This window comes from Lactuca sativa, chromosome 3 (assembly GCF_002870075.4).
Source record: "Lactuca sativa cultivar Salinas chromosome 3, Lsat_Salinas_v11, whole genome shotgun sequence".
NCBI lineage: Eukaryota > Viridiplantae > Streptophyta > Magnoliopsida > Asterales > Asteraceae > Lactuca > Lactuca sativa.
The window spans coordinates 110,641,676-110,654,703 of NC_056625.2; the positions used below are offsets into that span (position 1 = coordinate 110,641,676).

The 13,028-nt window shown below is 33.0% G+C and overlaps 1 protein-coding gene across 1 annotated transcript; it reads left to right on the plus strand.

The window, feature by feature from the left end:
• Window positions 1–5,019: 5,019 nt before the first annotated feature.
• Window positions 5,020–6,243, plus strand: LOC111889176 (AAA-ATPase At5g17760-like; the record flags this gene model as incomplete). The annotated part of the gene is made up of 2 exons (XM_052769790.1): window positions 5,020–5,529; window positions 5,611–6,243. Coding segments are annotated over 2 exons (975 nt in total), but the record flags the coding sequence as incomplete, so codon positions are not given.
• Between the last annotated feature and the right edge of the window lie 6,785 nt (window positions 6,244–13,028).

Here is a 13,028-nt window from a genome sequence, read left to right on the forward strand (position 1 = left end):
AAGTAGGTACTTTGACTAAGTGCAATTAGTCTTGTACTTCTGTCTTTCAATATCCTTATCCCTAGAATATAGGCAGCTTCTCCGAGGTCCTTTATAGAGAAACACTTCCCAAGCAGGACTTTGATGGGTATTATACAAAAGAACATTCCTATGTGCTTATACAAAATCTTAAATTCTTAGATCTAGGTTTCTTTATTGTACATGCAATTCATCCAAGACTTGAAACCCTAATCTAGCATACATAGAAATCGAAATCTATAATAAACTAGTTTAGATGATACATTTCAATGGTTGCAAGAATCCTTTGATCTTCAAGAAGCTTAGTGTCACAAGTGTAACACCTCTAATGGCTCACAAACACTACAAGCAAGAGAATGATGTAGAGGAGAGAGGATGAGAGGGCAAAAATTGGCTCTAGGGTTCAAAGGAATCAAGTGGCCGATTTTCTAAGCCTAAGGGGTCTTTATATACTTGAGCTTCTAGGGTTTCAGTCAAAACCCTAATTGGATGACTTAGGCCCTAAGAAATCTGAGAACCTTCTGGAATAAGGCCTCTATGGCCGAAATTAAGATGAAATCCTCTTAATTTCGTCCATGCCTAATCCATGAGGCTTGTCAGCCCAATATTCAACTATTACACAATTGACAGTTCTGGTCCCTTTTATTTAATTAATGTCTTTTAGCCACAGAACTAATTCTTAATTAATTCTTGTCTAATATTAATTAAACTATATGATTTCTCTTTTAATATATTATTCATATAATATATTAATAAACCTTAATAACATCTCTCTTCATAAATCATCCTATCAAGTTGCTTTGGTGAAGGCAACCCAAAAGAACCATGCACAACTGAGTCAAGTACTTACCAAATATAGTTACAGGCTTAGACACTAATCCAACAAACTTAATCTCCTGCAAGGTTGGAATGTCATTTCCTATGAGTAGTATGTCATCAACATACAACACTAGGAAGCTAAATGTACTCCTACTAGCCTTAACATACACACATGACTCATCCTCGCTTCTCGAAAAACCAAATTTCTTTTACTTTCTCATCGAAGTAAAGATTCCATCTGAAAGATGCTTGTTTGAATCCATAAATGGATTTCTCAAGCTTATACACTCTATTAGGGTATTTTGCATTGACAAACCCCTCTGGTTGACTCATGACATCCTCAGCCAACTTTCCATTAAGGAAAGTGGTTTTTGACATCCATTTGTCATATTTCATAATCATGAAATGCAGCTATGGCTAGCATAACCCTAATAGACTTAATCTTTGCCATTGGCAAGAAGGTCTCATCATAGTCAACTCCTAGAGTTTAAGTAAAGCTCTTCGCAACCAGTTGTGCCTTATATGTGTGTACTTTCCCATCCATGTCGGTCTTCTCCTTGAAGATCCATTTGCACCCGACTGTCTTACGACCCGGTACATTCTCAACCAAGTTCCAAACTTGATTGTCATACATGGACTGAATTTCACTGTCTATAGCCTCTTTCCATTTAGCAGACTTAGGGCCTGCTATGGCTTCCTTGTAGTTATTAGGCTCATCCAAATTTATCAGGGTCACCCATCCTGGTACTACTCCCGCCCAAGCACGCTTAACTACAGAGTTCTTATGGGATATGCTGCCCTCACGGGTTTAAAACGCGTTGTGATAGGGAAGGTATCCACACCCCTTATAAGGAATGCTTAGTTCTCCTTCCTAGCCGATATGGGATCAGATCTAACCAACTTTCACCCCCATTATAGGGTTCGACGTCCCCGTCGAACACATCGACCCGTGCCCTGGCTCTAATACCATTTGTAACATCCTCCTCTGGCACGTATCACAATATTGTCTGCTTTGGGCCACTCGGCACGAGGACTTCCTAGGGGGTCACCCATCCTGGTACTACTCCCGCCCAAGCACGCTTAACTGCAGAGTTCTTATGGGATCTGCTGCCCTCACGACTTTAAAATGCGTTGTGATAGTGAAGGTATCCACACCCCTTATAAGGAATGCTTAGTTCTCCTTCCCAGCCGATGTGGGATCAGATCTAACCCACTTTCACCAACATCCACATTTTCACGGCCAGAAAAGACCGATTTTGTTTATGCTTTGTTTGAAAATCAGAGTAACATTTTAAATAAAAGTGTTGCGAAATTTGTCCCAAAACAAAATATGATAAAGATTTATCAAAAGCATTTCCAAGGAAATGTATTTCATTAAAAGACTTGGGATGTCATGTTCGATATAGATCAAAAGCATAAACAGTACAATATAAGTCTTACTACATTATTTTGTATCGACAGGTGTATATCCGTAATCCCTCATCCAAAACATCACATCTATGCTCATGCGCCACTACCTGTAATACAAGAAACTGAGTAGGTCAGGCTGGGGAGCCTGGTGAGCACATAGGGTTTTTCAACCCACAATAAATAAGTTTATTAATTTCATCAATCAACAATAACCCGATTACCTGTTCCCGTTATCCTCACTTTACGTCCCTAAACACCTATCATAAGGGACCTAGCCTAAGGATCATCATCGGGATGGACGCAATTGCTAAGGGGATTCCTCAGTAATAAATGTCCTTAAGGCAACCATGTGGGGGATGGAGTACACCGGTGAACACATCGTTCGCAACACCTACAAGTTGCGAGCCTGCTAGTGTTCCACTGGACTGTCTAGAAGAGTCCGTGGTCGTCATCCATACTCCGCTAGATGACAGAATGAACAACATCAACATCGAGGCCTCTCATCATTTTATCACACATCACCTATTACATCTACCAATGTTTTATCCCAACATTTTCGTAGATATAAAATACATATACAGTTTAAATCATTGAAAACATGTATAAAAACGTTCATCTAGCATAGATAGCAAGTATTCAGATAATATGCACACATAGGACGTAATTTATATAAAATACTTCATATCTATGTGTAAGCTGAAAGTAACTATGCACTCACCTGAAAGGTGGTGACTCAGTACTCGGACATCGCTTCGATACTCTCAAAACAATTTTCCTTTGATAAAACCTAGTACCAATACCACTAGGGTTTAGTCTAACGATAACCGCGACAAATTAATAGTCTGACTATTATTATAATTATATAAGCGTTAATAACACTCAATATAACTCATAATAATAGCCCAAATAATTATTTTAAGGACCTAATAACATTACTATAATTATTTGAAAGTTATATTAAAAATTGCGTAAGCGTAGCTCACTTACAGTGGATTTTAAAGAAAACCGGAACTTTATTTGGAGTAGCGTTTCGAAACCGAAATACCCTTTTTCTCGGGACTCCGGGAGCCTCGGGGCTTCTTTAGGGTGCTAGGGGATCACCTAGGCTTAGGGGAGGGTTAAAACCCTTAGAGAGAGAAAGAAACTAGAGAGAGAATAAGAAATGGTGTGAAAAATGCGGAGACCCTCACCCCTTTTTATACCCTGGGAGGCCTCGGACTACGCTGGGCGTAATCCTTGGCTACGCGGGACGTAACTTCGGATAAGCATGCCACCTTGGTTCCAGCTGTCTCGCACACCGGTCGGATAGGAAGCGAAGGTACGCTAGGCGTACTAATCTCGAACACGGGGCGTAATGCGAGGCTACGTGTCATCATCCGAAGCGAGACCGTGCTCAGCAAGCGACGGCTGAGATTTGGCCACGTCAGCAACTTCGAAATCAGCTTCGCAAATTCAAGTGCAAACTTTAAAAATTCATAACTTTCGCGTACGAGCTCTATTTTCGACGTTTTTTTATATCCACGTGAAGGTGGGAACGTACTCTACAACTTTCATTTAGACTTCGTCAGCTAATTTTGACTCGATTTTAAATTTTATATTATTAACAGGCCGGGACAGGATTGATCCGTTAAATCCTCATAACTTCTTCATCCGACGTCCGTTTTCGCCCATCTTTTTTTTGTTACGCTACTATTAACGAGATCTTCGATTCTCGTTTAGGTTGTGTCGGCTAAAAACCGCTCGATCTAATATTCGAATTTCGGGCTGTACACTGCTAATCCGAAACTTCGAAAAATCATAACTTCCTCATACGAAGTCAGATTTGGGCGTTCTTTTTATCGAAGCTCTTAGTTTAACATAAACTACGCCTTTTGTTAGGATCTCTAAGGCTAAATCAAGCAGTGGTATCAACGCAGAGTACTCGCTTCTCGGTATCGTGCCGGTTATGTCGCGAAACTTCGACGGGTCATAACTTCTTCGTTATAACTCGGATTTCGGCATTCTTTGTATTCCCGGAATCCTTGTTTCGACCACTACAACTTTATATAAAGATATCGGGCTTATCTCACACTTTAATTTTGATGCTTATTTTTATTCTTTATTAATTATATATTTATAATTAAATAATAAGCACATAAATACACATAATTCACATAACACTCAAATATTTCATCTTTATTACTTCAAAAAGAGTTACAATAGTTGACCTAGACTATTACATTGTCAAAAATGCTTAGCCCTGAAACCCGGACGTTACACGGCGTATGCCCCACAGTACTCCCCCTCAGTCATGCTCTTCCTCACAATATTTAACCTCCTCCCATTCCTACAAACCGTTGTCAACGCTGTCCGAAAATACTTGAAACCCAAACCCTCAAAACTCACTCTCGTTTTTCGAGAAAAAGACGACATGTCCCCAAACTAGATGTTCGATGCCGCCGAAGTCTTCCTTTGTTCCAGAGTCAACATCGATTCCAAACGTGTCATGTGATTGTTCAATATTATTTCTTCTTAGCTTTATATATTTTGATTTCGAGCCTTATTAAATATGTTATCTTTCCTTGATTCTAGGATAACTAAAAACTTGAAAGACGACCAAATCAATGTCAAGTTTGCAAAATCGGAGACGATAGAAGATTCGTTTGAGGGAATCTCAGTTGCATGAAAGTACGTCATCGTGGCGCCTAAGGAAAAGACTAACGGTGGTCAAACCCCGAAAAAAAAAATTCATCAAGTTGAAATTAGAGAAAGAATACAAATAGAAAATAATAAATTCCTACCTGCCATGGATCATTAAAAAAGCTAAGGAACTCGAAAACAAGAAAAAAATTCATAAAGCTTCATAACCTACAAGGCTACTGCAGCGGTTATGATAAGAAGCAATCAGTAAATCTCGATCATCCATCAACCTTTGATACATTAGCTATGGATCCGATTATGAAAAAGAACATCATTGACGATTTGGATTTGTTTTTACAAAGGAAGGATTTTTACAAGAAAGTAGGGAAGGCGTGGAAGAGAGGTTATCTACTGTATGGTCCGCCGAGAACTGGGAAATCGAGTTTGATTGCTGCCATGGCGAATTACCTGAAGTTTGATATATATGATCTACAATTGAATAATGTTGTGAGTGATTCTTGTTTGAAGAAAATGATGTTAAACACATCGAATCGATCCATTATTGTGATCGAAGATATTGATTGTAGCAAACAAACGCATGATCGGAAGAGAACAAGCTCTTCCTCCTGCACATCTCCTGTTCAACCTAAACGTTTTTCCCAGGTTTGTTTATTTAACTTCCTTTTTGCTACTTTACCCCTGGATAGGAATTAGGATGATTTTGTTTCTTTTCTTGTTGTGTAGTTTTCTTTATCGGGACTTTTAAACTTCATAGATGGGTTATGGTCGTGTTGTGGGGATGAACGTATCATAATCTTTACAACGAACCACAAAAAAAGACTCGATCCAGCATTGCTTCGACCAGGAAGGATGGATGTGCACATTCACATGTCGTATTTGACCATTGATGGGTTCAAAACACTAGCGGCTAACTATCTCAACATTCTTGACCACCATTGGAGATTTACTGAGATCGAAGATTTACTCAGTGGCACCAAGGTCACACCCGTGGAGGTGGCGGAGGAACTCATGAAATCTGATGATCAAGAGGTTGTGTTGGAAGGAGTTGTTAAGTTTTTGCAACGGAAGAAGACAGAAGAGGATGCAGCGAAGGAGCGAATTAATAAGGGTAAAGATGCAGTTCTTGAAGTTGAAGAAAAGAAGAAAAAAATTGATGCAGAGAAGGAAAAAATTGAATCGAGTGGATAGTATCTAAAACAATTTTATTTTGCTAAATTTAATCATCAATCAGAGGTTGGTTAACATGTTAGAAACAAATATATTTCTAGTTATTGGTATTATGCTATGGGGTAGTTTTGATCATGAGGAACCTTAGTTATGCGTGTGTCCTATCTTTTTAATCCAAAAAGAAGAAAAAAGAAAGAAACATTGACAAAAAATCTAACTTTTGTTGGTTTGGTTGTTGGAAAACAACCAAAACCTTTGGTCCTTAATATTGTCGGTAAAGACAATGATAATGATGGAACTAATTAAAGACAAGTTCATATTGGTAATGTTGTTTGACACACTTTTTGAGTTGTTCGACGCACAACATTTCGTTGACGTTACACAGGGAGAGGGGTGGGTTGATCCACGTTGCGTCAGGGAAGGGGTTCATCCGATATATGTGTGAGAGAGGTGAGAGAACTATTTGATGACGGTTGCTTTATCGGAAACTTCTGGTTTTTGTTTAGAGATCCTTAAGAATAAGGGAAACTGTGAGATTATGGTCACATATATTGATGAAGAAACATTGTGCAAAAATGAATTTTAGATGAACAGTTTTTGCATAGTATGATTCTCTAGGTCATTGTGATCTTTAACAATAGTAAGGGGACGTGTTTTTGGTATGATTCTTTTGGAATTAAAAGGAATTAAAAACTAAAATCAAGAGGAAACGTATTCAGTTTATCAAATGAATGGAACTAGATTTCCATAATAACAATTTGATTCTTTAATTAAAAGATTTCAAATTCTTCCATCCTTCAACAAGATTCTAAATTCAATTTCTTATCTTTTGTTTTAAATTAAATTACTACTGCCCTTCTATTATTTATGCGTGAAATCAAAAAAAAAAAATCAACTCTTTGATTTTCATATCTTCTTCGATTACATCTTCATTGATTATATATTAGGTTACAACCCATGGAAACTACGGGTAGAAAATTTATAAAACATTTATAATTATTATTAAGAATTTTTGTTTTAGGTATTTTCTCCATTAATAGTTGGTGAAGCTACTTAAAATAACATTAGGAAGACTTTATGTATGGACGATATAAAGAAATTAAGTTAATTTACATCATTTGTGTATATAAGTGGTTATCCGTTGAAATACTAATCATACATTCTGTTAGATACAAATATTGGTGATTCAAATGATATGTTCAAGAAGATTCAACTAATAACTAAGAACCTCAACATGTAGCCATGCCATGAAATACAAAGGGCTAGCCAACAAATGATAAGAAGGGCACGCACGTGAAGCAAGGGGATGGAGGGCAGCCGTTCGGCGATTGAGGACCGCACATATCAAAGATAAAGAATATGAAAACCGAGACTATTTAAGTAGAACTCGGATATACTGACCGGGAGGCCGAGTTGAAAGTTGCCCATAAGATAAGATAAGACTGCCTAGGACTTCCTATTATTGCTTCTAAGTGAAAGGTTGCCAGCAACAATATACTGAAGGCATTCAGACTCATTACCTTTCTTAGGTCTCATTGAGACTCCCTTTTAGAAAGAGAAATGAACAAGAACTTAACTCATCCGGAAACGTGATTCTATATCCTGTAAGTTAGTTTAAGGACAAAATCACCGCACTAATGCTGGAGGATTGTGTCTCCCGAAGAGATTTCATACTATCGGATTCGGATAGTGCGAAGATGCCAGTTCCACCGCAAAAGGGGGCCGCTTTCTTCCCCCCAAAAATGCCAGTTCCACCATCAGGGCCCAGCAAGCACCATAATTATGTTCCGAGGCTGCGTTTCATTCCAACAACAGTAGTCTATGGTTCGAAGCGCCTTTTCCTTAAGCATTTCTTTCTCCATCTAAGGTCAGGGAGGAACCTGAGGGAAAAACCGCTTTCTTACCGGAAGAAAGAGGGAGCCGCCCGTCCTGGGAAACGAAGTACGCTTTGGTTGTGATTAAATTATGTTATCTTGTTAACTTGAACTCCGGAATAGGATATAAAACTTGACAGTAAAATGGGAAAAATCTCACCATTATTGTTTATGAATTATAGTTTTTCTTTATTTGGTGATACGTATGAATTGCTTCTAAAGTAAAAATATACTTATTAATCGTATTTGCAATGTATAAGGGTGTTGATGTTGATGTTTGTTTGTTTTTTTTGTTTTATTATTATTATTATTATTATTATTATTATTATTATTTTGCCGAAATCACATATGAGGCATAGGATTTGATACAAATGATTGCATACACATAGAGGATTGTATACCAAACATATTCATTGTGCATTAAATATTTTCGTGAAGTAAATAGAAAACAAATATGGAATCATATTCTGAAAAATAAGATGAAGGGCATTATGGTCAATTCATAATAATCAAAAGATGAATCTAGAGAAATGATATGTGTACAAAAGGTTTCATTTATTAGATAGATAGATTTGAACAAATAGTTTCCAAAAAATCAACATTTTGCTCTCTTTTTTCTGTTCTTAATTTTCCTTATTTTTATATTTCTAAATGAAGTTAGACACATTAATGTACATAAGTATCTTTCATAACGGGTTTAGGAGTAACCACCAAGTTACTCCCAACACCTCATTTAGAACTTTTCAAGTATATGTTTTAATTTTTAAATATGATTTTATATAACGATGTTTCAGATTCTTTTTATTTTATTAAACAAAACACGAAAAGACATGATTTCATAAAAAATTAGAAGATGCATATTTTATTAGTAATAATACATTTATAATATAGAAACATGGGTCTACGGTTCATATTATTTGCATGATCGAATTGATAATAGATCGAATAAATTGTTAAAATAATGTAAAATATTGTTGTATGATTAATTAAGTATAGTAGAGTATTATATAAATAAATTAAGTTGCGTTACCAAAATTAGTTGGAAGTTGTTAGTTAATAGCAATTTGATGACACTTGATAACTTGAAGCAGAAAGTTATAGATTTTATTTGTAAATATGTGTTCGATAAAATAACTGAAAGTTATTGAAAAATTGAAATATATATTACTAGATTATAGCCCGCGTTAAACGCGGGAAACACATAAAAAACATATAATCGTTTCTAAATATTATATAATGATTATAAAAAAATATGGTTATTGGTATTATTGAAATGTGTAGAAAATACATTGAAAATGATAAATATATATAATCATTGAAAGATCTCCTTGTAGACATTATTTTTTGTTTTATTAGTTGAACGGTTTTCCTCGTCTCATATAGTTATGATATTTATATATTTATAAGCATTTTAATTAGATGTTCCTTGCATAATAATGTTACCTAATTTAAACATATATTGACAACCAATATACCGTTTTTTCTATTGCATTAAATATTGACAACTATTTCATTTATTCAAATAAAGTTATATAATATAATTTATAAAATGTTAAATGTTATATAGATTTAATTTTAGTATATCATCAATGAAGATTTTTTTTCTAAATCATGATTGGTTTATTTTAAATTGATTATAAATATAAATGCTAGCTTTTATGTTTGTTCTTATTTATTTGGTGTTCGCAAGAACTTTGCATTAGTTTTGGCGCAACTTTGAATAATTTTAGTATATCATCAATGTAATTTGATATATATCTTTCAATTATATGAAATATCAAATAATGACATTTCATTACTATTATGATAATTTAGTTTATATATTGTATTTTCACTAATCTTAACGGTCTTATTTTTTCTAATAACCATAACGTTTTTACTAAATGTATTTTTTACAAATATCCTAATATCTTATAATTTTTATCTTACTTTATAATTTTGTCATAACTATGTTATTTTCAAGATTGACTGCTTTAATAGTGTTTTTTTTTTCAGTGTATTCAATTTTATATTTCATTGTACAACATCGTTTGTATGTATTCTGAAATTTCACTTTAAAAATGCTTAGTATTTACACCTTGATATTAATTTTTTTAATAAACTCATGTAATAATTATGGAATATATATCTCATTTTAATTAACATTCACTTCCTTTATTATATCAAAATCCTCATTAAACGGATATACTTTTGGAAAATAATAATTATAATATGGCAGCATTATCTAAGACGTAAATGTTTGATATACTTTTGGAGAAAAAAAATCAGGATCATTAAAAATAATTTATATAAAAAAAATACAAATTTAAATTTGTTGAAATTATGGATGAAATTACTGGCGAAAATTTATTTTGGAGGGAGTTGTATTTTGTAAGGTATAATAATATTACAAAATTTGAAATATGTATATTTGTTGTGTAAATTAATAAATTTTATTGTTACTATACAAAGATAAAAAAAAGTATGTTGATATGATATACAAAAACATAATAATTTCAATGATATTTTAAAATCATGTCAAAATTAACCATATTCTTATGACATAAAAATTTAAAAAAAAAATCATAATCATCTCTAATATATAAAAGTAACATTTTCGTAATTAATGTCAGTTCCCAAGATAGTTAATTTTTGTTTTTTTAAAGGTACCTAATATCTTTTCATGTTTATTTGAAAAGTTTCAGAAAAATAGTTAACTGATTTCATGTAATTTGTGACAAAGAAAATCGAAATATATGAATGCATACATTTGATATAGGAACAAAAAATAATCGAAAAAAATATAAAAAGCGAAAGAAGGTACTGACCTTCTAGCGCACAAGAGCGAATGCTTATAGCAGAGAATGATGATGGAAGTTATAAGCAATATTAACGATGTTGTATTAGAATGTTTGAAAAAAAGAAACGATTGAAAATAAATGTGAGTCGCGGATTCAATGATGAATCGTATATGTATGTGATAATTTGAATATGATTTTTCGGTATTAATGATTTCCTAATAAAAAAGATTTTATATTAATGGTTTACTAATATAAACGGATTTATATTAATGGTTGATATTAAGGCCTTGATTAAAATGATTTGTTAGTAATATGTTTTTAACATTAACCATATTAAAATCTTAATAACTGAAAATTCAAGATGTAAAATATGGAAAACTTTTATTGAAATTAAATATATTCCATTTCAACGAATGTAAGTTATTGATTGATGATTGAAAAATATTTATTGAAATTAAATACATTCCATATGGAGAAGATGATGTCAGCAATTTGATCTAAGGGTGGAAAAAATAAGATTGAAATACAATCAATGGTCCAGATTATTTAAGATGATGTCATAAGGTTTCTCTTTTAGTAATATTTAAGATACATAGAGACATTTGTTAAAAATTATATTTTTAAATGTGATCTAATAAAGTTGTTATATTAGGCTACAACATTTTATTAAATGCTATTCCTAGAAAACCCCAATTTTTATATTCGAGTTATTTTTTAAAATTTAAAATTTGTAACTCTCAAAAAACTAGTTTCAAAACAAACAAATAAAATGATTTTTTTTTAAACTCGCATGTTTTTGTCTCAATTACAACATCATGTTTATAAGATAGGAGTATGAACCACGAGGGGTATGTTTATAAGATAGGAGTATGAACCATGAGGGGCATGTTTATAAGGTAATCATGTTTTTTTCTTAAATATTTGACCATTGAACTTGCTTAATATGTTCAAAATAGGGTAATAGGACTGATAATTAACGACAATATTACCTTATTATAAACAAGTTAACCAAGTTTACTAGTCAAATGTGTATGAAAAAACATGGATACCTAAATATGGACAAAATCAAAGTTCATTACCTGTTTTGATAATATTAGGTTCTTTATGTTAAATCCAAGCAGTCATAAGACCCATTGATGTGACATGAAAGTTGGTTGTCCCGTGTTTGTGTATGAAGAGATGGTCAGATCTTGGGCCAACTTTGTTTAAGCCCAACTAGTTAGGGTTTAGGTTGTATACGCTTAAGGACGTCGTATGTGTTTTAAAGACCTAGTAGAACAGCCTAGCCCAGACTAGCCGGGCCTGAACCGGGTTGGGCCAAGCCTAACGTAATTGTTTATGGACTGTTGTTGCCTGATCCCAAGTCACAGTCCATGAGACAGTTTTTGTCGAATATTATCAAAACAACAAAGAAACTTTGATTTTTATCCATATTTAGGTAACCATTTTTTTTTACACATTTGACCAATAAACTTTTTTGACGTATGAATTATAGTTTTTCTTTATTTGGTGATACGTATGAATTGCTTCTAAAGTAAAAATATACTTATTAATCGTATTTGCAATGTATAAGGGTGTTGATGTTGATGTTTGTTTGTTTTTTTGTTTTATTATTATTATTATTATTATTATTATTATTATTACTATTTTGCCGAAATCACATATGAGGCATAGGATTTGATACAAATAATTGCATACACATTCCGTATATAGAGGATTGTATACCAAATATATTCATTGTGCATTAAATATTTCCGTGAAGTAAATAGGAAACAAATATGGAATTATATTCTGAAAAATAAGATGAAGGGCATTATGGTCAATTCATAATAATCAAAAGATGGATCTAGAGAGATGATATGTGTACAAAAGATTTCATTTATTAAGTAGATTTTAACAAATAGTTTCCAAAAATCAACATTTTGCTCTCTTTTTTCTGTTCTTATTTTTGCTTATTTTTATATTTCTAAATGAAGTTAGACACGTTAATGTACATAAATATCTTTCATAACGGGTTTAGGAGTAACCACCAAGTTACTCCCAACACCTCATTTAGAACTTTTCAAGTATATGTTTTAATTTTTAAATATGATTTTATATAACGATGTTTCAAATTCTTTTTATTTTATTAAACAAAACACGAAAAGACATGATTTCATAAAAAATTAGAAGATGCAATATTTTATTAGTAATACATTTATAATATAGAAACATGGTTCTACGGTTCATATTATTTGCATGATCGAATTGATAATAGATCGAATAAATTGTTAAAATAATGTAAAATATTGTTGTATGATTAATTAAGTATAGTAGATTG